Raw genomic sequence first — 25,865 nt, 5'->3', positions numbered from 1 at the left:
GGATGCTGCATGTAGAAGTGGGACAAAGATATTTTTACCCTTTGCTGAGATGTAGCAAAGGAAAGCTGTTGCAAAGTTGGAAACCAACCTCAAGTGTCCTGGTCTCTGCATTTGAACCCCAAAGCCGTCGCTCTCTTGCAGCAGCTGCTCTCAAAACAAGGATGCAGAGCATTTAGGACTTTGTAGGTAACCAGCAGCTTTTATAGGCAAACAGGAAATTATAAGACATTTCCTGTTTATATTGCCAATCATGAATACCTAGCTAGATCTAACCTGACTGTAAATATTGGGAGTTCTCCAGGTCTAACCCTGGAAATGCACTTGGCAATAATCCACCCAGATGAAGCCATTAATTTATGCAATTTACTACCATTTAGCTTTGAGTAGCTGCCTTCACTCAACTATCTGGCCACAGGTGTGATGACCAGATTGGAGCTAAACAGTCAAAAACCCCACTCAGACTTCAGTAGCACTGTTAGCCTGACCATAGATAAATTAAAGTATTAAAAGCAATAAATGGAATGAATTGCCTTAGTGCTTTCACTCCTCTCTGGACCCACCAGACCAGCCTGAAGGCAATGCCGAGGTGAGAGAACAACCCACATGCATTCCTAACCTCTCAAATAATGCATGATCCCTGCCCACTCTTTCAAAATTGTTGTCTTCATCATCACTCGGTCTAAACGCAGGGAAGATATATATCCTGTCCCCAGGTGAGGGTGCTTTTTCTGGACTGCGGACACAACTGAGAAGATGAAGGCTTCCCTCCTTGCCCTGCTGGCTTTGATCCTATGCGCAGATCAAGGTGAGGTGTCACGGTTTGCTACTAGACAAAGAATAATTTTGTTTTTTAAAGTCAGGGAGGCCTCGTAGCCAGGGAAAGGAATCATGGGAGAGGGCGCCTTAGCTCTTGCAATGGTGCATCTGAAGGACAAAGTGCTCCTCTTTGGGTTTCTTATCTGTAGTCTCAGCCCGGATGTGTGAAACATTTATTTTCTGTAGGGAAATTTCCCTATAGATGCATGTCACTACTGGATTTTCATGAAAGCAAGACAGAAAAAAGGAAGCAGTTGCCACTGTTCTGCCTTTGTTAAGAGACTTTCCAGTGAGTTTGTTGAGATGATGCAAGACTGTGGTTATTTCTAAATCTTGATGAAGTGCTTCAGACTATGATAGCACAATACATCAGCAACTCTGTGCACCTGGTTCCTACTGCAGTCACTGACGCCGTTTCTAGCAGCAGCGGGATAGGGCCAGATCTACAACATCTGGCTTTGTGCAGCTGCCTGATGAATGCTCCTGATTTCTGCCCATCTCAGAGACCCAGCAAGCTTGCTGATTTCAGAGATTTTGGGACAAAGTTGGGGAATTAGGGAGAAGTTGGGTTGTGGACTAAATGGGTTAAGCAGCCTTATGCTGGGATATTGGGTGGAGATGTATATTTGCATATTATTTGCATTATAGATTATGTATTTTATTTCACAGAGAGATTGCAAATGAAATCAGAGCCCTCTTTAAGTATATGATCTTACAGCCTCTACAGACAAGACAGTTAAGCAACCAGAGAGAATAAACGTTTTTCCTCATTTTGTAAAGTGGAATAGGGTTTGCCAGCACTTGGAAATTTGCCACATTGTCTGGTGCAGAAAATAATTTCTTGGAATAGTTATTTCTGTCTCATTGTGGCCTAAGAATACCTTTCTGCTACTTAGCTTTGTTCACTTACCAGAATAACGATTCTGACAAATTTCCAAGTGTTAACAAGGCCCGGGGGACAGAGAGATTGTCTTCAGTGCCAAAACAAAGACTGCCCAATCTGTGTGAGTTAACCTAGGCAGTAAAAATGAAATGCTAAACTGCACGTGTCTTTGGGCTGAATTCACACAGCAAAGAGTTAAAAGACAGTCTCCTCACCTTTTTTTTTTAACCCAGGTAATGGATATACGTTTGAGGACATTAAAGTCCCACCCAAAGACACAGGCCTGGGAGACTGACTTCTTTAGGCTATGGAGATCCAAATTTACCCTATTCAACGGCCAATGCTTACTGCCCAATTAGGCTATAGTCTACCTTATAGTGTCTCCAGCAACTATGAAGCATGATCCCAAGCCTTGGGACGTCCGTGTAGACTCTTCCCAGCTCCCTGCATCACATCAAACCCAGTGCCCTTGGCCCATCGTGCTATTGTTTTTAGTGCAGGACAGGAAGGGCAGGCTTGCATCATTGGTGCGTGTATGCACAGCTGTGTGTGCCTGAGTGCCTGTGTCAGGTGTAAATGTGCAAGTGTGCGGACAGCAGAATAGGTTGGGGGTGGGTCTTGCAGCCCCATCATTTTCAGCAGGCCTGCACCTCGTGCATTAAGAGTCAATGGAAAGAAGGTGGTAATTTTTGCGACCAGGACTGGAGGCATTTTGTCTCCATCTTCCACATCCTTTGTCTCTTCCTGCAGCAAATGCCCTGTACTGCTACACCTGTGACTGGGAACAAAGCAACTGGAGGTGTTTGAAGGCCGAGAAGTGCTCGGACAAGGATGAGTATTGTGTGACCAATGTTGCCTCTGTAGGAATTGGTATGTGCTGGCTGTGTATCCTCTGATGGGGACTCGGGAATGGGATGTGGGATTTTGGCTGGATTTGTTGTGGCTGCCCTTTGTTGATGGATGGGCTGAGGAGTCATGGAGAAGCACGTGTGGGAGGTGGAGCCCTTGCTAGCCCAGCCTGGCAGTGCTGAACTTTGCATGGGTTGAAATCCTCCTCCCCACCACACATTGAGATTGTCCTCTTTAGCCTTTGTTTTATGCCTGCATGGGAAGGCAGTGGACACCGAGAGAAGAAGGACAAAGAGAGGATCCTTCAGAGGAAGAACAAATAAATTTGAACCTTGATTAGACAAGGAGATGAAAAGAAGCAGGTAGCCAGGGTGGATGAGAAGGTCTGGAGAGATATAGAGGGGAATAAAATTATTTCCTTCAAGCAAAGAAGCCTGAAAATGTGTTTTCATTCCAGGCATAAACATTGTCTCATGTATGCCATTGTTCACTTAAAAAAGCCTTGACATGAAGGTCCATGCTGGGAGGTGCCAGCTGCTCAGCAGGGATATTGAATGCCTTGTGGAGCTGGCCACCCTGCCGGTCTCTGGGGCTGTGGGGGACAGTGGGACTCATTAGCCCATCTCCGTCCTGCACAACATCAAGGAGCACTCAACAAACTCTCATTGCTAATACTGCTCTCTCCCTTCTTTGGGCAAGGCTCTTTGTCTTTCTGGAAGAGGATCACCAAGAAGTGCTCTGAGACCTGCCCACATCACAACTTCATGCTGGGCCTGGCTTCCTACACCTCATATTGCTGTCAAACCTTCTTGTGCAACCTCAGCGCCTGCCCAGGACCCAGGCTAGCTCGGCAGTGAGATGGCAGGGGGGTCCTGTGCCAGTGTCCTTCTTCACCTGCTCAGCGGTGGTGGGAGAAAGGGGCTCCTGAAGGCCTGAAGAGCATGGTCAGATTCACCGAGGAGGGTATGGACACCAAGCATGCTGCAGAATAGATAAAGGATTATGGTCATGACTTTCTGCCCTGTGTTGCTTCCCAACCTGTAGCTTCTCACTTGCCTCTCATGCCTCAGCTCTGTCGCCCTGGCAGGTTGGTGGAGAAGCGGCTGTGCTACACCCTCTGCACCCTGGGGGAGGGAGATGCTGCTTCTGCATGTCCTGCAAATCTCTAGAGGGGTTTCTTCTCCAATCTTATCTCAGGAGCTGCTGGGAGCCACACAGACACAGCTTCCAGGCTTAGGGGAAGGGGTGGGCAAAAATAACAACCCTTCTGAGCCGGCTCAGAAGGGGAAGTGTGCAAATGCACAGGGTTGCTGCTGGGGAAGAGAAAAATGCAGCTCTGTATGTAAAAGCCTGAGCCTGCGCTGGGTTCTAATCACGACTCTCCTCTCTTGTACCCCTCACCCTCTCCATCCAGACTCTCACTCCCAGCCCCCAGCTAGGGACAATGACATTCCCCTGTGCCCCATTAACAGCCAGGCATGCCAGCCACATACTTTTTCCTGTTGGCTCCGCCTGCGTTGCCACATTTTTATCAAAAAGATTCTTATCTGCACAGCCTGCACATCTGTGCACCTCTGTTTATCTGCAGGCTTTGTCCCCACCTCCATTTCCAGCAGTTGTCTTGGTCATCCCTTTCATCGTGTTGCCTCACTTGCTTGTGGCTGTTCGAGCCAAGTGGCCTTAGCTGGGGCTAGTGCTGCCCTGGACCTACAGCTTGGCAGTGTGACTTCCAGCAAGCCGTTCATTTACCCGTCCCTCCGACATCCCCCAAAGCAACCGCAGCATAATGAAAAGTATTTGTAGCATTTGGGTCGAGCTGCTGAGGAACAGTGGAGGGATTTAAGAGAAGAATACAGATTTCAGAGAGGCCAAATATTTCATGTAGATGTTTCCAGAGGCTGCAGAGAAAGAGGGTAAAAGGAAGCTGAAAAAATGAACAATGATGAGACCTCAGAGATTTTTCATAGCCAGAGGTGCTGCTGAATGCCTCTCCGTCCTCCCAGGCAGCACTTTTTGGAGGAGTTTTGCTCTGGTAAAAACATGGAAATGCTTAAATTTGGGTCAGCCTGGGCTCCCAAATCTGCAAAACATTGCTCAACCAAGGGATGATGCTCTGCGCTGTGCTTCGAGCCCAGCCCTGGTAAACAAGAGGGACAAAAGGGGTTTTGAGCTGTGCGGAGTGCGTCTGCCTTGGGCTAGTGCCCGTGGCTGCTCTGGATGAATGCCTTCTTCTGAAGTGCTGCATAACGGGAGTCTTCAGAGATGTGCGCTCTCTTTTATTAATCGACTTCTACTTTCCTCTACCCCCCCCCCTTCTCACAGTTACGCCATGCTGCGAGGGCAGATCTCCGTGCCGAAGGAGCCACGCTGGGTGATGCACCTCCCTTTACCTCTTTATTAGACCATGATTTCTTTCATACCTTATTTAGGAATTTTTATTTTTTTTCCTGAAGCAATCCAAGTCCCCTCCTGCCCCTCAGCCCGAATGCTCAAAAGCTCTAATTTACTCCTCACACAATATTTTCTCATAAAAAAAAAAAGGGACTTGTGTGTTTTCTTTCCTGTGCGCCGGAATTATTCAGCTCTCTGAAAGCACTGAGGAATCCCAGTTGGACAGACTCTAATAATTAATATTTCATTGCATTGGATTTACACGTCCTGCAGTAGTGGAGACAGAGTCCCCCACAGCCTGCAGGAAAACACAGTCAAGTATTTTTTTCTGCTTTAAAGCAAAGCTGGCTGGGTTTTTTGCTTGGTTTGGTCTGCCTTTGCTGCAGGAAAGCATTCTTATATCCCATGGCTAATATAAGGGGAAATAAATCATTCTGGGCATAGTTGAAGAGCAAAGGGTTATTTCCCTTGCTCAAAGGGCACTGCAGCTCACAGACATGAAAATCTGCCCTCCTCCCATGGTGCAAAGCTACCTTGGTGGCAATTACTCCTCTCCAATACATCTGAGATATGCAGTGAAGAAGAAGAGGTGGAGTGATTCCTAACCACTGATTTTGACCAGGAATTAGAGCCAGTCAGGACCACAGAGAGATGGCAGTCCTTAAAACACGGATGAAGCTGTCCAGAAAATTACCCTGAGCCCGTGCCCCTTGCTGTGTTGTGCAAGGCAGCATTCATCCCTTGGGTTTGAAAGTTGGTTGGAGGACCCTAAACAGAAAGGGGTTGTGCACTGGGTGGAAAGGAACTAGTTGTTATCGTGGTTACAGACTGCGCTGAGCTCCTCTGACCACATTCAAAGATGTGATGGTGATGGGAGAGGTGGGAGAGAGGTTAAGAAGCCCTTCTGCAGGGCTCAGGTGCAACATCTGAGTGGTTTGGGGCATCCCCAGTGCAAAAGAAACAGCTCAGCTGGAGATGGTCCAGGGTGTGGGAGAAAGATGCTGCAGAGACTCATCACGGTGTTATTGTAGGCATTTGGGGAGGGGAAACCCAACCAGCCAGACATGGGGAGAGAGGGGAGAGAGGGCTGTTGTCCTCCCAATGGGCTACCAGACCCTGGCACAAGGCATGGAGAAAGGTCCACGGAGAAAGAAGCGCCCACGCACGGCACTTAGAAGAGGCAGCATAAAGCAAACACACAGTCCTTTCAGTGGCTGGAGCTGGCAGGCACAGGCAGCACTGAGATGAAGCAACAAACAATTACAAATGGCATAATAAATGCGTGGTTGCAGATAATAACCAGCATTTTAAATACCTAAGGGACTGGTTGGATGGACGTCAGGGGGAGTTGTGACGTGGTTCCTTCGGGTCTAGGCTATAGGACTGTTGGGCTTGCTGTGTGTGGTGGTCACCCATCCCTTCTGCTATCAGAGCTACCTCAAACAGCCAAACCCACATGATAAATTTAGCCCTGCGTTGAGTTGTGCGTGTGGGCAAGGCTGGAGGAGCGCTGGGAGGGAGGCTGCAAGCAGGATGGAGCTGTCAAGCTTTGCAAAAAGGGGCAGAGGTCCCCATGGGTGGTGGCCACCAAGCCTTCCTGTGGCCAGCAGCCACCCCATCTGTCCCACGGACACCCACGCCACTGAGATGAGTATCACACCAGGCAGGAAATCACCAAACCACCTTTCTGAAGCACAGCAGCCCCTGATGTTGCCTAATTCCCTAAAAGGCTTGGGGCGGCGGGGTGAAGTCCGTGTTTTATTTGTGGGGTGGCCAGCATCATCGGGAGGCTGGTGAGACATGCTGGGTCACGCAACCCAGGAAGGGAGGAAGAGGGGGGAAGTGACCCCTGGTTGTCCCCAGCAGGTACCAGGGTGTGCTGCAGGGTGGACAAACACCTCTCTGGACTTGTGACAACTCCCTGCTGGGGGCTTGGGTGGAAATGCTGCAGGAAATTCAGCTCTGGGGGCAATTCCAGCTCTCTGGGGAAACCAGGAGTTTTCCAAACCAAAGCTAGAAGCTGAAATGACTGTTTTTCAGGCACTGTCTGGGGGCAAGACACATAGTTTGTGGTACAAATCAAAAAAGCGTTGTTTTTTTTTTTAAATTTTTTTTCTCCTTTTCTTTCTTGACTTTTGACTTCATAAAACATACTTGATATCAAGCATTGCAAACTGAAATGGCTTTTGAGGACTCATGCTGTGGCCTTCATTGACTTACCTAATGCTGGATGCCTCCGTCTGTGTCTGCCCCCCCAGGTTGCAGAGAGCTGGGCACTTCTGGGGTGACTCCCCCCTCCCAGGACAGGCATCGAAGATTGCGCTTGAAGGGCTCACTGGAGACCCTCAACTCTTTTCAGAGGCCCAGGGCAAGTGAGTCAGAGAGAACTACCATTTACATGCCTAAATTAGTTGCTTTGAATCCCAGCCTCAGTGAGAAAGAAAAAAAAAAAAAAGAAAAAAAAATAAGGGTGGCAAAATTATCAAAAAAACACGCCCACGAGAGGAAACTTGATGGAAGTTGGCACATTTCCATAAAACTTCCATGTCTGGTGCACTAATGAATATTCTGAATTATGGTGGGGGGAACAACAGCAACAAAAAATCACTTTCTTTGGAAATCCTGGATGGTTTCCAGCGCAGAGAGCCAGACTAAGCCCACGAGAGGGAGCTGGTGCCTCTGTGCGGCGCCGGACTGGCCACAAAATGCTTTCTGCCTGCAGAAAGCCGATGCTCCTGGAGCAATTTCCAGGGGGAAAAACCAATAGCCATGTGGGGGGATGAAATGGCTCGGCTGGAAGCAGCCCTGGGAAGGATGGTTGCAGGACTGCGTTGCTGATGCCAGCCACGCTGAGCTCTGACAGCAGGCTCTGGCCAGCCTCCAGCGTCTGCTCACTCCCACGCCGGGGACGTGCCTTGGTTTGGCTGTGCAAGATAATTCTGGTGCGTCTAATATCAGCTCTTGGGGTGCCTGTGCTAGAAGAGGTGGCACTTGCATTTGAACCCCAAAGCTGGTATTGAGACCTGCAAGGTTTCAATCCAGAGCCTGTGGCTATGGGCTGCTTGGCAGTGGGGTGCAACTCTCTGTCCCACCCTCTCCTATGGCTTGGTGCTCTTGGGGTCCCCAAAATTGCTGGGCTGATGTTGGGCTGGGCCTGGGCGGCATGAAGGGAACATTATTTTCTTGGCACCTATGAGGTCCTGGGGACTAAAAAGGGGATCATATTGGAGGGTTCTGTGCTTTTCTGTCCCATTATGGGTGTCTCTGTTGCCTCTCTCTGATTTTCCTTCCCTCTTTGCAATGACTCCTTGAACATCTTCCCACCTCTCTAATACCGAACTCCTCTAACTTCATTCCTCTCATAAATGGTCACAGCCAAAAAACAAGACTAGCACCTACAACCCACCATGCATGCAAATCATGGAAATTCCACATTTTTCCTCCTCACCCGTGGGTTTTAACCCTGTCTTCAACCCACTGCCTGATGTCCTCAGCAACTGTATAAAAGTAGAGACAGGAATAAGACCAGGAAGGCCTTTGGGGAGAAGGTGGTCTAGGCAAGACTTCAAACCAAGCCCTACCACCACTTCCCCATGTCTCACCTTGGGAGAGTCATTCAGTATCTCTGATTCATGTGCTGAAGATGGAGATAGCAATGCAGGGCTTCTCGCCCTGACCTGGAGGGCTCTTTGGATCCCAGCACTCAGTATCTTAGTGATGTTTCACCCAGTTGGTCCAGAGATGTCCTTACAGTGGGACCAGGAAGGTCCAGCCTGCCCACCCACTGCCGATGTCTGTGCACTCAGAGCTTGCCTCTCCCAGGCCCCCGCAGCACTGTGCTGCTATAACCGGTGTGAACACTCATCCTCTCCATAATGCGATGCAGAAACCTGTCATGGCAAAGCCGGGGCTGCTTCCACGTCACTCACTCCTCCAGAAATGCTGTTCTTTGACTCACTGTGGTGCCGAGGAGCTTTTGTTAGGAGCTCTATTAGAAGGGGGGCAAGAAAACAGCACAGAAAGACATCTCTCCCCCACTTTCCCACCACATGGGAGATTTTACAATAGATGGGTGTAGGCATGGAGGTGAGGGCAAGGGTGTGGGCATTGCTCGGTGCACTGGTCACTTGGACACTGCCTGATTTGTTGTCAGCAGCGTGAAAGGACTCATGGTGGGCTGAGGCTGCTCAGTAGGTCTGATGGGGTCCAGGGCCAACTTCAAGTCTCCTGACAGTGCAAAAAGAGATGCTCCAGAGCCAGGACTTGGTCCCTGGAATGAGCCCAATGCCAGGGTGAGGTGCAGAGTCCCATGTCCTCAGAAAGCCTTGAAAGTCAGCAGGAGGGCTACATGCTGCTGCTGACCTGCCTCTTCCTTCAGCAGGAGGTCTGCCCTCCTCCCCAGCACTGGCACAAGGGCACAGCCCATGCTACAGCAGACAGGAGAGCAAGGAGGAGGCTTGGGGATGTGCCCTACCCTGCAAAAGCTGGGAGGCTGGCTGGTCTGCTCGTCACCCAGCTCCCAGCTGGATGTCAGCAGTGGTGAGAAGGGATGGTGGTGCTTTACCCCCTCCCCACAGCAGAAAAACCTCCCCAGGCTGCTCTGTGTCTCTTTTCCCCATGCTTAGAGCAGTACAAAGCTTCCTCTGGGTATGTGGACCTTGCTGCTGGGGTGGTTGTACCTGGAGACAGATGCTCTTCCCAAGGTTTGCTGCCTGCTGTGGGGGCTAAAGGATTCAGAGGAAGCAGAGCTGGATGAATTTCTAGGTCTGACCTTATTTCATTTCCCAAAATACCCACTGTCGCCAAGGCGCGGTGGCAGAAACCCAGTGCTGCCCGAGATGCTGTCCTTGCTTCCAAGGAAACCAGCAGGAGTGGTGCTCAGCATCTCCCAGGCATTACTGAAATGGTCCTACCTGCGTGGCTCCATCCTCTTATTTGGAGCAAGAGGGAGCTGGGTCGGAGGCTGTCACAGCAGCGTCCCTGCAGATAATTTCACCTCCCACTCCAGACCCTCCATGCTACATGCTGCACCGCATGCATTGGCAGGAGCGTGAAGAAGCAAACAGGTGAAACCAAGCTCCTGAGGCTAAATGCTGCAGGGAGAGGCTCCATCCAGACAGGTAAACAGCACAGGGCAGGGTCCATCCTCCAGCCCTGAGGCTAGGCAGTATGGCATGCTTGTGGCACCTTTTCCACCCCCAAAATGGGGTGGCTACATCCAAACGGTTGATTGGCCCTGGGTTGTCCCCTGGGCATGGGCTGGGAAGTGTTTCTTGGCATGGGTGAGTGTTGATGGTGGGCAAATGTGCAAGCCTGTGCCTTGCCCTTGATTATTTACTGGTGTAGAAGTAGGTTCACAGCTCTTTTTTGTTATCGGAGCAGTTGGTGGCTCCAGCCAGGATCCCACTGTGGCATGTGAAACCCAAAGGAAGCAAGACCTGACTCCTGCACATGCAAGGATTGCTTGCTCAGGCTGGCGTGTTACTTCCTCCCCTTCCTGGCCACCCTTCCCTGGGGAAAGGAGATGAGATCTGAGTGGGTGGGCAGGACCCATCCCACCATCAGGCAGTGGCAGCGAGGGCACTGGCGATGTCGTGGCCTGGTTTTGGCTGTGGAAGTGACACCAGAGGCATTGCTTGGTGCTGTGGATGTGTCAGAGGAGACAAGATACCCTGTATGTCTGCTGTGAAAGCCATACCCAGAGGGCAGGGGGTGAGGTTTTGGCTGCAGAATAGGTCTCATGGTGTTGAGCTCACCCCAGAGCTATTTCTGTTGGCACTTCCTTCATCCCATCTCCCTTTCAGCTTGAACGAAAGTGAGTTTTCCTCCACACAGGTAGGCAGGAGAGAGTGGCTGTGAGCAAAACCAGGGCCTGATGCCAAGCGCTGTGTTTACAGCCCAGAAATGGGAGGGCACATCCTTGGGCTTTGCTTTCAGGGGAAGGAAAGCTTCGTGGGCCTCTTATCCCATCGGAGATCCTGTTTTCTTCCCTCCACCCTGCTCCTTCAGCAGTGGTCACATTGCAAAACAAAGCTGGCAGGAGCAGCAACTGCGGCATCTACGGGCTGAGGAGCTCTCCCACGCCCATGACTTTGGGCATGCCTCTCCTCACTCAGCCTCAGTTTTGAGGATCTGGAAGCCTTTGCTGAAACATTGTAAAGTCCCTTCAAGACACAGCTGTCTTTTTTCTTGACATTTTAACAAGTTGGGAGTGGGTAAAAGCCTGGTACACAGTGTGCGCAAACAAGATGGGGTGAGTTGTTCCTACCGTGCCCTTTCTTTGGCAAGCAGGAGGGTGTCTGCAAACCCAGGGTGACTTTTCCACCCTGGTATTGTTCCCTGGATCAGTGTGGGTAGTTTTTGGTTCCCATGCCCCTCCCAGGCTGTCATCCATGAGGTTTACAAGCTCTTGTTTGTGCTGAGTGGTTGGTGAGTTGGGCTCAGAGGGGCTGCTCTGCCGGTGAATGGGATCAGTCACGACATGTGAGCTGCTCTCACCATACCCCACGGAGTGGTGGAGATGGAGTGTGAGAAGCCAAAGCCCAGCTGCAGTGTGCAGGGATGGTCTTGAGGTGGACCAATGCCTTTCTCTTCTTCTGCCCTACCACCAGACCAATTGCACCCCAGAAAAAACATGCCCTGCTTTTCCAAAATAATAATAATTTTAAAAGCCCAAACTGCACACAGCCTTGAATTTTTGGCTAACCCTCTTGGGAAAATGCTCTTCTGCTTGCCTAGTGAGGAACATGATTGCATTCCCAGGTATCACCCTGTTTGTTTCTCTGCCCTGCTGAACACACCCGTCAGGCTGGGATGGTTTCAGCCAGGATATTTCCTTGATCTGCAGCTTCTCCACCTGCCGTGGCCTCCTCCTCCAGGGACAGCCCTGCTCTCCTTGCCCTCCTCAGCCGCAGTTGCAGAGGTATCAGCATGGCTATTACCTGAGGTGTGACAAGTTTCTAGACGTAACGAGGGATGGCCCAAGCTCTTTTTCTCACCATGCAACTGGGGTTTTGATGCCGTACCTGGCTGGGTCAGCAGGAGTGGGCCAGGAGAGAAACCGGAGCATCCTGATCTTCCCACGCATGTGCCGAGTTTTTCCACTCCTGTTGAGTTTTTCCACTCTCAGTGGGGACCCTCCTGTAAAAAATCAGGCCCAGAGTCTCTAAAACAAATTAAGAGTAGAGAGGTTGTCTGTGGAGCTTATCACAGCTTTTACACAGAGAGAGAAACGTACTTTTCTCATTTTGCTCTCAGCTTTCACCTAACCTTGGAAGTTTCAGCTATTGGGTTTCAGCGCAGAAGATCACTTTCAGGCCTCAAACACCCATCAAGCAAATAATGAGTCAAGAACCTAAAGCAAATTTTAAAAAAGAAAAAAGAAAAAAAGAGCAATTTTGAAAACCATGACTGTTGCCTTGCCTTCCAGGGCGGGGTGTTCTTGTCTACCCTCTTTAATGGGTAGACAGGGAAAATTTTATTTCTTACAGAAGAGAAATGGACGAGTGGACTAAGGTTTTCTTGATGTCCCTGTGGACAGCTGTGGAGGCTCTCACAAGGCCAGCTGCTACCACAGCTGTGTCGTAGATGAGTTTCTCTCACATATCGCTGGCCTGGCAGGTTCAAATGACTGCTCTCTACACCACCGTGTAACTCCAGGATCTTAACATTTATTTTAAAAAAACCCACAAAACAAACACAAAACCCCCACAGTGATCAGAAAGACGATTGTGAAGACAAACGTGACAGCTGTCACCTACTTTTCTTCCTGGAGAGGCTAGCCAAAATCTTCCGCGGCAAAGCTTTTCACTGGCCTTTCATAAGCATTTGTACTGGTGTTAGGGGAGTAGACACTCGAGCACACATACCCCATCCTAGGAGTTGCATACACACCACCTGAGTCTTTCCTGCTAGGACCAGAGTCCCTTCGCAGTGGGCAACTCCAGTGAGCCAACGGATGCCCCTTTCTTCTCCTTTCACAAACACATTCTCACTCTCAAGGGCTTCTCGTTTCCTCAGGTTCAGCCCTAGGTTTCCCATAGCAGAGTCTCAGGCATCAAATCTTATAAAAATAATTTATTCAGATGGTACAGCGGAAAAAACCATCACGAGCTGGGTGCGTCTGGAGAGGAACCTTGACCAAAGAAATCCCTGGGCAATTATACCCTTACAATCCATGTACCCGCCCCTCACGCGCTCTTCATATGCCTTTCACACGCCTTCTGGTCCAATGGTGATTTCTGGCCTGGGATCTTCTAACACCTTATTGGATTCCTCCTCTGTCTTCAGGCAGGCTGTTAACTGTTCTTATCTTGCAAAGTTGCAGCTTCTGCTAACGGTTGTAGCCTCCTTATTTTCTGGTTTGCGGTGGCTCTGGAGGCCCTCTTTGGCTTAACTAGGTAAAAGTTCAGCATATCTAGGTGAAAGTTCACAGCTTGCGGCCTAAGGCTTCAGCAAATCTAGCTACTCATGCTAAGTAAGTAATGTTAAGCAGCATACCAAATCACACAATATTATGCTGTAACTCCTGTGTCCTAATGCTAAATGATTGAGCAATTCATTCTATTTAAAACTTGCTTAGTTAAGCTAAATGACTAGTAGTTCTTAACACTGGCACGGTTCAGAAGACCATCGCAGCCCAAGATTTTCAAAGAAAAACAGAGACTCACTTGTCAGGACCAGTGTGAACATGCAGCAGAGGGCACAGTCCCATTTTAGTGCTGACACGTTGACTGCTCATGTCATGGAAGAGGATCAGGAGGGCTGGACCTTGGACAAGGGGAAATTTCCACTTTCAGTGAAAAAGCAATGACAGACGTGGGAATTACCAACTGAGCTGCAGTGCAAACTTAAATAAACCTGTGAGGATCATTTCTCCCCAAACATGGTTGTGGCCAGTGGTGTCCTCCTTGGGGAGGAATGGCATTAACTCTTTTGGGGAAATCCCAAGAGGTTTTTCTTTCTCACATCTTCCTCCTCCCAGTGAACCTTCTTCACTGCCTATTTCCCTTCAGGTCTCCAATATCCCCTCTCCTGGCTGCAGAGATGCCAACACAGAGTAATAAACCTTGGCCCTGGATCCAAGAAAGATGATTCACGTGCATAACTCTAACTTCTTTCCTCTACAAACAGAGTGGCTACATCCAAATTGCTTGCAAGGAGCAGCCCCGCGTCAGGGCACTGTCTGGGACAATGCTGGTTGGGGTGTGCCCAAGCCATGTTGATGGTCAAACGGCACGGATGGCGTTGGGGCTGGGCTTGTGCCCTGTTTGGTGAGCTAGCCTTGATCTGGCCCTTCAGGCAGGGCATTGGCGGGGATGTGAATCATGGTAGTTGACTCCATGCATGATGGTGCTGTTTGATATCTCCCCATAAGCCTCCAAGCTGATGGGACTGAATTATCTCTTAGGACCTTGGAAGGTTAAGGGAATGTGACAAAATGGCTTTGGTTCCCTGTTGGGTGGTACCTGTGGCCCCAAAGGACTCAGGTTCCTCACACATTGTGACCGATAGCAAGGCTCCTGGTGACCATCGCAGCAGTCACGCTGAGATTGAACTCTACCCAGATCACCTTGTATTTCAGCCAGACTGGATCTGGGCTACCCCCATTCTTCCTAGCTGGAGGACATCTGCCACCAGCCTGACTTGAGGAGCTCTGTCCTGTTGTTTGGAGCCTACCAGATCAGTGACAGACCCAGATGTGCTTTGGGAAAGGGAAGAACAGAGCAGGATGCCTGCAATAGTCAGACCTTAGGTGGAAAAGGCAAAATACCACGCAGGTCTTCCTTTTTTCCTGGGGTTTCTGGATCCCATGATCTACCCCCTTCTGGTCCTTCACCTAACCCTGTTGCCACTGAATGGCCAGATGAAGCAATCCAGCCCTCCCTGACCTGCCAAGGAAGTAGGAGAGGACACGACCAGATCAGCCTGATGCTGTTGGGGGCTAGGCTGGACTGCCTGCCCTGCATGCACCATCTGCATGACTCAGGGATACTGGGAGCACTACCCATGGCTGCAGCCTTCTCACCTTGTCCCATGGCCTCTCTTTTCCCTGTTGAGGCTGCAGTTTACAACCCTGAGCTGAAACAGAGAGTTTCCTCCCTGCGCCATGGAGGAGAGCTGCTATTGGAGCCACCGTCCAGAAAGAAAAAGGGAGAAAGTGGAGAGAGCTGACATTAAAACATCCCTGGACCTGGCAGTTTGCTCCACCTCGCTGCTCCATCATGGGCTGAAAACACGCTTTGTCTGGCTCCAGTTACACAAAAGGGACAGGCCTTGCACAACGCGCTCCCAAGGTCTGGCACAAATACACGCTGTCAGCTGCCAAGCTCGAAGTGGGTTAAGGTTTCTTCCTTAAAACTCCCAGGCTCTGTTAACTGTTTAATACCTTTCATGACATCCATCAGGTTAACACCCACCTAGCCCAGTTTCTGCAGCAAGATTCACCCTGCTGCCCTCCCCTCAATTTTTTTATGTCCCTGGGAATGCAGTTTTATCACCTCCACGCTGTGTTCTTCTGACACCATCTCCACTTCCCACTACCCCAGTTGTCTTTGCCCAGGCTTTTCTTCCAGCTTTCCTCACCCCTTGCTTGAAAAAAACTGAGCTGCTCTCTGCTTTAAAGGACACCCGTCCCCCACCCCACGGCTGAGGTGCTGGTTGGAGTCCAGAGTCCTTGCAGTGGCCCTGGGCGTGATCACAATATCAACAGCACACAAAAATAGCGTGGTTTTGGGACCTGGCCAGACCCCAGTCTGGGTCCCAGAGCTTTTGCAGCCTTCTCCTTCAGGACACAGGGATAGGGGCCAGGTGATGCCCCAGATGCTTTCCCCATCCAGGCTCCACAGGAGACCCCACAGTTTGACTCCAGTGACTCGTTAAACTGGGACTTGGGGAGCTGTAAAAAATGTTCTTTGGACCCTGAAGGGCTGTGGTTAATCCCTGAACAGTGTCTGCACATTTTGCGCAGAAATGCCACCATAGGGGAAACGGTGAAGCATCGGTACTTCCCTCCCATCCCATCTTATTTCTTACGCTCACTTTGCCTGTCTTTAATTATTTCCCCCCAAGCACTGTGTGTTTGCTTTGATTTATTTTGCTTTGCACCAATATTTCTCAGCTCCCTCCTTCTCTCTTTCCAGTTCTGGGTGAAATATTAATCTTGTTTATTATTATTAACCTCCCCTCTCTCTAATCTATTTAAATGCTTTCTCACATTTCCACTTCCTACAGCCCATTTCTCACTTGCAGATTTTCTATTCAGCTGCACTTTGCTTTAACAGTATCATTTATTTACTGTTCATTTATTTGTTTTAATTTCAAAGCCTTTCTTCTTTCTTGTTGTAGGCTGTGCTCATGCATTGCTCCTTTCTTCCTGCTGAGGAGCTGCATTTTTCTGCTCGGTTGGCTCCAAGATGAGCTGAATTCAGTGTGATAATTCAGTTTCATTTCTGGATTTTTGATGTGGATGGAAGGGAAGGAAGTTTTGTTTTCCATTTCTCCAGCTGGCTGAGAGAAGCCTGGCTATTATACAGAAAACAAACATGTAGACTAATACCTTCTATTTCTCCCCATGCTCTAGCAGATCATGTTTCCTTCCTGATGTCATTCATCCATGTATTTATACAAAGTCTTGTTCAGAGACTATGGCCTTTACACAGATTATTTCTGAAGTATAGTTGCTACATTAGCTGTCACGTGGATCTCTCACATCCTTTCTAAAAGAGGAGCTAATTAAAGATTCATGCTCAAGGTCAGGGCAAATCCAGAGAACAGAGTGGAAGACTTTGAAAACTCGATGCTCATCCCCCCCCGCCCCTACTCTGGGCACACACAGAGACAGAAATAGTTGGGGGCTGAAGTTGCTGCAAAAAAGCACGAACTGGGCAAAGGAAGAATGACTGGAAACAAAAAACTCATCAGAGGGGGTGGGCATGGGGCCATCTGCCCAGGGTCTTGCAGACAGGAAGGGCCTATGAACCAACTCCTTGGGGAGTAATTTGGGGAAAACAAGAGCAACTGGATCTTCCTTATTCTGTTTCCACATCATTTGTGACTTTATAAACCTTGACTCTCAGCTCCCCTCAGTCATTTCTCTCTCTAAAGATGAAGGGTCCTGTTCTGCTGAGATGTGTTCTTGACCAGGACTTGTTTTATTTCTCAGTCATTTTTGCTCCCATTTGAGTTTAACTCCTGCAGCCATTCCCATGCGCTTTGTGCCTCTGCTTCATCCTGAGTCATTTGGCAAGAGGAGGTGAAGTGGTTGTGGGAGCAGAAGGAGGGAACCCAGAAGGACTGGAAAGGTCATGAGGGACTGGAAAAACCTGACAGAGTCCAGAATTGTCTACAGGTATCAACAAACATTGTCACTTGGAAACCCTGGATGCTTCTGTAGGACAGAGAAGAAAAACAAAACAAAAGCATCAGACCCCATCCCTGCCTGGATCATGGGAGCCTCTGAGTGACAGTCTCAAGGCACAAATAGTGTCATTGCAAGAATGATACAAGCTGGTTTTCTGCCTTAGTACAAGTGAGATAATTCTGAATGACTGCAGACAAACCAGCAAAAATCTTTTTTGCCTCCTCTCCCGCTTCCCACAGATATGAAGCTCTCATATCACGGTAGAGAGAAATGACGGAGGATGCCAGGTGGTACCTACTATCTTCCAAGTGATGAGCCACCCTAGAGTGGCACAGCTGCCTCTGCTTTGCTCCAGGTTTCGCCATTCAGCCCAGTGGAGTAAGAAGAGACTCCCATCTTTGAATGAGATAAATCGTTCCCCAAATTAGCAATGCAGACATGGTCAGCGGGAGTAGGCCTTGGAAAAAAAGATTGGATCTGAACGGGATGTAAAAAAAATTGTTATCTGGAGCCTCATAATAGGTTCCTACGCACAAACACACCCATCAGTGATCACATCTTATGTGCTGTCACTCCCCAAACCTCAAATTACTGTAATCAAAGGAAGTCAAAGTAAACGCGGTTCCAGTATAAAACCTTACTGTGGTGCATCACCCCACATTGTTCAGACTCTGAGGGCACAACGACCATGAAGGCTTTTCTGATTGTCCTGCTGGTGGCAGTCCTGTGTGCTGAGCAAGGTAAGGAGCTTTGGAAGCTGGGAGAGCCAGATGGAGAGGATGAAAATACCAGAAGAAAAAAATAAGGATAACACAGGGACAAGAAGGTTTGACAGCTTTTATTGCAATTGGTGAGGTCTTGGTAGTGCAGTTTTTCTTTGGCGGCAGCTGCGTCAAGCAATATTTGGTGTGGTTGAGTCTTAGCTTCTGGGTGAGTTCTGCCAAGGTATCCATAACCCAGAGAAGATGAGCTCACTGCTCTGGTTTCTTACACCCTCAAATATCAAGCTCCGACCACTCACGTCTGAAGATAAAGATGTGAACTGAAAAAGGCTAATAGGAATTAAGCTGGGGTCACAGTTTTGCCTTTGGTTTTATTTTGTTCCTGAATGAAACTTGAGTTGTTGATTATGGCTGGTATTGACACCGCATCTTCTGCCAGTGTTCCATTTTATTTCCTACAATGGCATTACAATTAAGAAACTAGGCTGCTGGCAGATATTTGAAAGCCTAACAGCTCTTTGCTCATGGGTTTGAAGAGATTTTTTAAATGTCTGGGAGTGTGTTTGTAATGGGATCCACAATGCTCTGTGCTTGTCCTCTTTCAAAGGAAGTGCAGATATAATCAGATAATTGTGCAGAAATATCCAGTTGAGAGACGTTGGCTCTGTGCATGTATTTGCAATCTCGAGGAGTACTGCAAGCCTTTTTGCACCGTTAAGGCTATTTCTGGCTGCATTCACAAAACTAGAGCTAATGGAGGGTGGAGGCCAGATGCAGGCAAGGTTTCATAACAGCTATAATGGTTTAAGCTGTTATTGTTTCCTGACTCGGAGGGATTTTCCTTGCATCAGTCAGTGAACACGAGTGCATTTCAGTTGCTTTCGCGCACATGCTGGGGTCTCGGCTCCATCTGCAGCAGGAAGTGGTTTGAACAACTTTGTGTGATTTGGCAGAAAAGCAGATCAGAGAACGCTACGAGGTCTGTAAAATGCGCTAACGCTTTCTAGGCAGCGTGTCTGGGAGTTCTCTGGTATGGTCTGCAAAAAGGCAGTAGCCCACAGCTCGGGTTGGGGAGCCTCCAGAGGAGAGGGGAAAGTTTAACTTATCCAAGCGATGGAGAAACAGCGAGTGCTGAATAGTCAGTTAAAGAGAAGTTAAAACCAGGATGTAACAAGGATTTTATCTGCTGTTATGGAGAACACCTGCGCTCGCAACATCTGGCACTAGAAAAAAGAGCAACTGGGTAGGTTTCAGAGCAAGACAGTCAGTCATATGCTGGCTCCAGAGCTGTACCCAAGGCACCTGAGCTCCCCACATCACAGAGGGGAGGCCTTTTCTTCTCCTACCTAGGGTAATTAGGGCCTAAAATGGCTTTTAATTCTCTTTTAGAACTGCTTCTGGATTTTTTTAACCAAGCATCATGTGTAGGTTCAACTTCAGAGATGAATTTGAATCAGCAGCTGGGCTTTGGAGAGTCCCTGGGAGGAGTATCCTTGTTTCAAACAAGTTCAGATTCAATCAGAAGGGGCTCTTCTGTGCACAGATAAGAGCCTTCCTGGGTTGAGAAAGCCAGGAGGAACTGAACCAGGGAAATTTCAGCCTAAGAGAGGACCCTCCGTGATTTGCAATAGGTCGTCTTCAACTCTCCCCCACTGGTGACAATGGAGCAGGCTGTCCTGAGAGCAGCTTAACTGCCTCTGTCACCCCTGCTCAGACATGAGAAGCGTTTCACGGGACTATGAACAGGAGGGAAGCAGTTTCCTACCAGTTGTGAATCCACCTCCAGGGAATGAGATGGCACGTGCCTGTGTTCCTAGCACGGCCAGCTGGCCAGCCTGGGAATTTGATTCAGTTTACTTCAGTTTTGTTCAGAAATACATATCCTACCTCCTCTGGCTTTGTAATAGACTTGGCTTAGCCCTGCTAATAATATCACTGAGAACATGTTGTTCCAGGCGCTGATGGAAATAATCTCCCTATTGTCCAGAGCAACCTCTCCCAGGGAACTCCCTTTAACGTGGCTCTGTGCTCAGTAATTTAGCTCACAGGGGTGTCATAGGCTTTAATTAATTCATGTCTGTACAGTTTTTTGTAGATGCAGTCTGAAGGTACTAAAACTAAGCTCTCACCTGAGAACAGTGACAGTTCATCGTCTCCTTGCCAGAGCTGTGCTAGACACAGCTGGGCATGTAGCGAGCACTGCTTTTGCAGGTTGGCTGTCAACCAGGCCAGTGTGGACCTGGAGAGAAAGAAAGGTCACCTGCGAGTGCTGCTCAGGCTGAAAAAATGTGTTTTTGGGTTTAATCACTGAAAATCTCAAGTAAAAAAGAAAAGTTGTTTCGTTCTGTTTGTTTGCTTTTTCAGCTTCATTAATCAAAACCAACCTCTTATTTCACTTGTCATGAAAACTTGTTTGTAACATACTTTTCACCTTGTATTTTCCAAGAAGGGACATGGCTTTTGACACTTTCTTCCCAGGAGGGCATTGCTGGAAACCACTAACATGTGTCATATGCACTCTTTCCAGCTTCCTCGCTGTTTTGCTACACGTGCGACAACGAGCACTCCAACTGGAACTGTCTTAAAACCTACAAGTGTGAAGATCATGAGAAATACTGTATAACCACGTACAGCTCTGCTGGATTTGGTGAGTACCAGCGATACTTCCAGGCTTTTTTTTTTTTTTTTTTTCCCCTCCAGAGAAACTGATGAGCAGTAGCTTTTTTAGAGCAGTAGTTGGTCTTGTTGGAAAGAATTGATCACTGAGGTTTATGGATCACAACACATAATGCGTGTGAATCCCTCAGCGGTGTTCTGTGATTCACCACCTGGGGTATGTTCCTCACCACCTTGTGGCAGGGCTGGTTGAAGCACACAGATTTTAAGGACCACACCCTCTTGCTTGATCTGAGGGCTTTGTGATGGAGGATGGAAAGGGATTGGATGTGAGTAAGGTGGTTTTAGAAACCAAAAATGCATTAGCAGTGATTTTTTGCCATCCTACATGAAGCATGGTGTGGGTTTCTACCAAGGACTTTCTAGTGTCATGCAGCTGATCCAGGTTGTGTGGACCCTCACCCAGCACTCATCCAATCCACCGATCGCTGTTATTGCTGCATTGCAAATTAAGCATAATGCAGTATACCTCCTCCTATCATCCTCTGGTCAGCTCTTGCAGGAGAATCTTAAATCACAGCTCTCCCTTCTTGTCTATTCTCCATCCAGGCAAGGACACAGGACACCGCATCACCAAGAAATGTTCTGTAGACTGTCCTGAGACGAACGTGAACTTCGGTACGGCGGCTTTTTCCACCAAATGCTGTGGTACCTCCCTGTGTAATTTCAGTGGTGCCAACAGTGTAAAAATCAGCTATGCCGTGATGTTCCTGGGAATTGTGGCCAGTTTGATCTGTGTCATCAGGGCAGGATTGTGATGAGGGGTGGGAGAAGATGTGACAACCCAAGAACCTACAAGATATTCCCCAACTGAGAAACCAACATCCTCTGTCAAGTGTCTCAAACAGGGTCTATGTCTACCCTGTTTTTTCCAAGACACTGTTTCAGATCCCTTCCACAAAATGGCACGGCAGTGTAGTTCCTATTTTTTCCCCTGTATCATTTGTTGTTTTGTACTAATTTTCCCTGGGAAAGCTCTTTTGATAGCATGCGTGTGACAATTGTCAGACAAAATAAAGATTTATGTTATTCTAGAGTGTGTTTGCTATATCCACACTAAGATCAGCCTGAGAAAACAGCTCTGCCAGAAAGGTCTGTAGGCTGAATCTCTACTTCACATTGAATTCCTCTTTTTAGCACCTGGGAGTCTTCTCCTGGCTGCCTTTCTCAACTGACTCAGTTTCATCCAACAGCTCAGGACAGACACTCCATAAGGCCAGATGTTCTGCCTGATCACTCAGTGCTAACGAAAGAAGGTGTCAATCTGGAAAGATCAAAGATGTTTGTGTTGTTCCCATTGCAAGCAACAACGAGAATTGTTTTGTAACTGCTAGCACACAGGACTGGGGATTTGCCAGGTATTGGCAGTGCTCTTGGCTCTGCTGAAAAGTTCTTGTGTGATCTCTGCAGGGTGGATGATTTCAGCTTTTAAAATAGGTAAAGGGCCCACACCAAGATGCTGGAGATGTCCAAGATGAGGACGGTGCTGCTGGAATCTGTCCTCATGGAAAGGGGAGCTCCATGCCTGCTTGGAGAACACGCTGCTGTCTGAGTGATTGCTCATGAGTTCCCTGCAAGGGACAGGGGAAACGGGCAGAAAGAGCCTGGCAGAGGCAATGGGTGTCTGATCCAGGTCTCTGCTCCTTCCCTTTCCTCTGTGGCTGCTGCATTTCCAGGCTTGGGGATGAAGGAGATGGGGTGGAGATTCCTCACAGCTCTTGGAGGAGTGGAGCTATAACTACGATGGGCAAAATACGTACGCTCTTGGAGCTGGAGGGTGCGTAATGCCTGGGTGAGCAGTTTGTAAGTGCAGTCCTGCATTTTGGGAGGGCTTATATGTAAGTGGTACCTGGGAAAAAGCCTTAACGTTTGCAGCCCAGCTGGATTTGAGGGGAGTCCTGCTCCACCAGCGCTCAAGACGGGCTGCAAAGCGCGTGTGTTTCTGTGCAACGGGGAGAAACCGCAGCGCTGGCTGAAGGCTGTGAGCATGGGATTAGGTTTAGTCATCCCATAAAAATTAAATTTCTGGGCAAGGAGAGTGTTCTGGCATTTATTTAAATACGAGATGGGCTAACTGAAGAATGGTAGTGTTGTAGCATTTCTGTGTTGAGGGACCAACAGAAACTTGGTTTTTTGCACTTCTTTTTAACCATGTTTCCCATCACTTTTCCTGTATGTGAATCCTAATAATTTCTGAAGTGATTCTCAAAGCTTTTGGCCAACCTGAAAATCCACATTTAGTAAAAACATCTGAATTTCACAGTTACTTTCAAATTTCATCTTTTCTTTCATGAAAACTACATGTTTTCACAAAAATAAATTGTTTGCCCTTCTCACATGACAATTTCAACCAGGTTTAGAACACGATGAGCAAAATGCTCTCCTTCCTTCTCCACTCAGCAACTGTGTCAAGGGAAATAAATCTTTCCACCCCATCCTCCACTCCCAGTTAAATCCTCTGTTACTCCTTCCAAAATCTTACTGAAGTTCATAGCTTCCAAATACTTGTAAACTGTGATATTATCTTCCTGCTTTGCCTCAGTCCCTCCAGTGTGTTAATCATCTGTGTCCTTTCTACCCCCATGGGTTCCTTTCAATCTATCTCACCTGGCACTGGCGAGGGATGAAGATAACATTAATATCAGGGGGACATATGGGACCAGTTGGAAGAGTGCAGGACCATCTAATGGAAAATCTCGACTGTCAGAAAACCTGCAATAACTCCTTTAAGAAATACAGCCTTGCCATCTCAAAATCTCAGCAGCTTGCAGGAGACAAGAGATATTTTAGTTTTTGCTTGGATGAGACTACAAGGGAGGGGAAAAAAAAAAAAGTGCCTGGCTGAGCTGCTATTTCTGTACCTGTTAATGGATGCTGTTGGCTGAAATAAATCTGAATGTGGGCTGCCTCTGCAGCGCAACATACAAGCTGCAGAATGGCATCGCCTTGTGACTAGAGCCCCCTTTTCTGCTATTACCTCAGATAGTCAGCAATAAAAGTTGATTTACCAATAAAGACTCATGAAATCTCTTCTGGACTGGGGAAAATAAAATATTTCACAAGGAAGAGAGTGTTGCACTGCCTGGCATGGAGGGTGCCAGCTTCTTGTTTCCTCCTGCCTGGTGCCTTACAAAGGCATTGGCCTTATGAAGCCAAACAACGCCCCTCCTTTGAGCTTTCTTGGTTAATTGCCACCTCTGTTCCAACTGAGTTTCATTCTCTACCTATTGAGAAAGCAGAAATTTCCTCACCTTAGTCATGCAGGTCTCCATACTAACAATATTTATATGTCCAATTTAGAGGTGTTGGAAAGACTTACATCACCTCAAGAACAAGGCATGCCTTTTCAGTGAGATAATGACTGTAGGTGGGTCATATTGGAAGCTCAAATATTTAATGGGAGATGGAAATCTGAGCAACTTTGAGAGTAAGAAAAAAGGGAACTAAAACAGATGGAGAGCAGCAAGGGGCAGAGCTGCTGGCAGAGGCTTGGGGCACGAAGGTTGCTCCTGCAGCTCGGAGTGTCATGTAAAAGGGCTCCAGCTGACCATTGCTGGGACTGTGCCTCCATCCCCACGACTAGATGGCAGAGAGACAATGGTGGGAGGAAAAAGCAACAGCAATCAGAAGAAGATGGGAAAGATTCTGATTTTATACAGGGAGATAGGATGAAACATGATAAAAAAAGGAGGAATAAAGAGCGCCGTATGGAAATCCAGTGGAGTACTCCTATTTGGCATTTCACATAATCTTGGCGGGCTATAATTTTTTTTTTTCTGAAGACTTAATGAGTTGAGATCCTTGATCAGGCAATCTCTCATTCTCCATGCTTTAACTGGTTTGGTTTTTTCTCCCTGACATTTATTTTTTATAATTTGTGAAAAAAAAAAAAAATCACAGCTTGTTTAATGTGATGGGAGTGGGTGTTATTTCTATTTTTTAATTTAAGTGGTCATTTTCATTGCCCAATGGAATTTATTTTCTAATAAGATAGCATTTTCCCTCATATAAAATATCCAATTTTTTGAAACATTTATGATTTTGAACTGCTGTCTTAAAAAGGCCCACAGAAAATTATGTCTGGTCCCCTATGAAATGCAGTGAAAAGATACTGCTCTTCTGATCTAGCTGCATTGACAATCCTGGGAGACATTTTGTAGAAGTTTCAATCCCAATTTCAATTTTAAATTCAATCAGTTTCCATATGCACTAAAACAGTACGTGAGGACAGGATTTTTAAGGATGCAGCCTCCTCTGAGACCCAGGCTGGCCCGGAAAGGAGAACGTTCCTCTTCTCACATGGACACTATTTTGTTTTTGTGTTTGGCTTTTACTCCACTTAACCAGAATTAGAAATTGTTGCATAATTAACACCAGATGAACAAGCTGTATTGTGAAACAACTAAGGAAAAGAAGTGGGGGGAGAACATGACACCTGTTTAGATTTCCAACAAAGCATACTTCCACATGCAAGCATTGACACGTTACACTCAATTATCCACCATCTGACACAGCAACCCTATAGTTATTATCCTAGCATCAAAGCAAACACTGCAGGGGTATAAAACCTGCCCTGGGAGAGTCCTGCTTGTTTTGAAAGCTGCAAGACCTATAAAGGATGAAGACTTCTCTTCTTGTCGTGCTGGTCATTGCCCTGTGCACGGAGAGTGGTGAGTCTCCAAGGATTGCTTTGTGCTAGCGAGACCCCCAGAGGTGGGGCACATCTTTGATATAACAGGATGACAAGGGGATTTTGCAGCATGAACCGTAAAGCTGAAGGCTCACTAGGCTCTAGACAATATTCCAGTCCTCAGGACAAGAAGCCAGGGGATGTATCCCCACCAGAAGTTGGAATATGCTGAGGAGCTGAAGTAGGGGATGAGATACCCACCTCACCTGACTCGTGCAGTCCCAGCCCAGCCCTTGGAGTGGCTCAGCTAGATAGCTGAGAGCCCTTGGTGCAGCTCCCTCAGAAGGGGGGGGTTAGCTGAGGGATATACAGAGCTGGGCAGGGAGAGGGCAATATGTGCAATAAAGCTGCAGATTTGACATAAAACTAACTACAGACTGATTTTTTTTTTTTTTTTTCACTTGCTTGCTTATTGGTTGCAATTACAAATCATCATTACCTAAATTGGTAGAGCCGGTCATGCCACGAGAAGATGTA

General features: G+C 47.8%; 1 protein-coding gene across 1 annotated transcript; it reads left to right on the top strand.

Annotated features, from left to right (window-relative positions):
- The first annotated feature begins 17,923 nt into the window (after positions 1-17,923).
- On the top strand, positions 17,924-21,732 carry LOC141954838 (lymphocyte antigen 6E-like). Its single transcript, XM_074894808.1, has 3 exons — positions 17,924-18,040; positions 20,550-20,669; positions 21,248-21,732. The coding sequence occupies exons 1-3, from the start codon at positions 17,989-17,991 to the stop codon at positions 21,454-21,456; spliced, it is 381 nt and encodes a 126-aa protein (XP_074750909.1). The 5' UTR covers positions 17,924-17,988; the 3' UTR covers positions 21,457-21,732.
- The last annotated feature ends 4,133 nt before the right edge of the window (positions 21,733-25,865 follow it).

This window comes from Strix uralensis, chromosome 1, assembly GCF_047716275.1.
Source record: "Strix uralensis isolate ZFMK-TIS-50842 chromosome 1, bStrUra1, whole genome shotgun sequence".
Taxonomy (NCBI): domain Eukaryota; kingdom Metazoa; phylum Chordata; class Aves; order Strigiformes; family Strigidae; genus Strix; species Strix uralensis.
This window is presented reverse-complemented; position numbering and strand designations above follow the sequence as displayed.

What these genes read in the sequence shown, in the direction of transcription:
- LOC141954838 (XM_074894808.1), top strand. Translation starts at nt 17,989, where the DNA reads ATGAAGGCTTTTCTGATTGTCCTGCTGGTGGCAGTCCTGTGTGCTGAG. An exon ending in AGTCCTGTGTGCTGAGCAAG is followed by an intron (nt 18,041 to 20,549) that starts GTAAGGAGCTTT and finishes CACTCTTTCCAG; the next exon opens with CTTCCTCGCTGTTTTGCTAC. An exon ending in GTACAGCTCTGCTGGATTTG is followed by an intron (nt 20,670 to 21,247) that starts GTGAGTACCAGC and finishes TTCTCCATCCAG; the next exon opens with GCAAGGACACAGGACACCGC.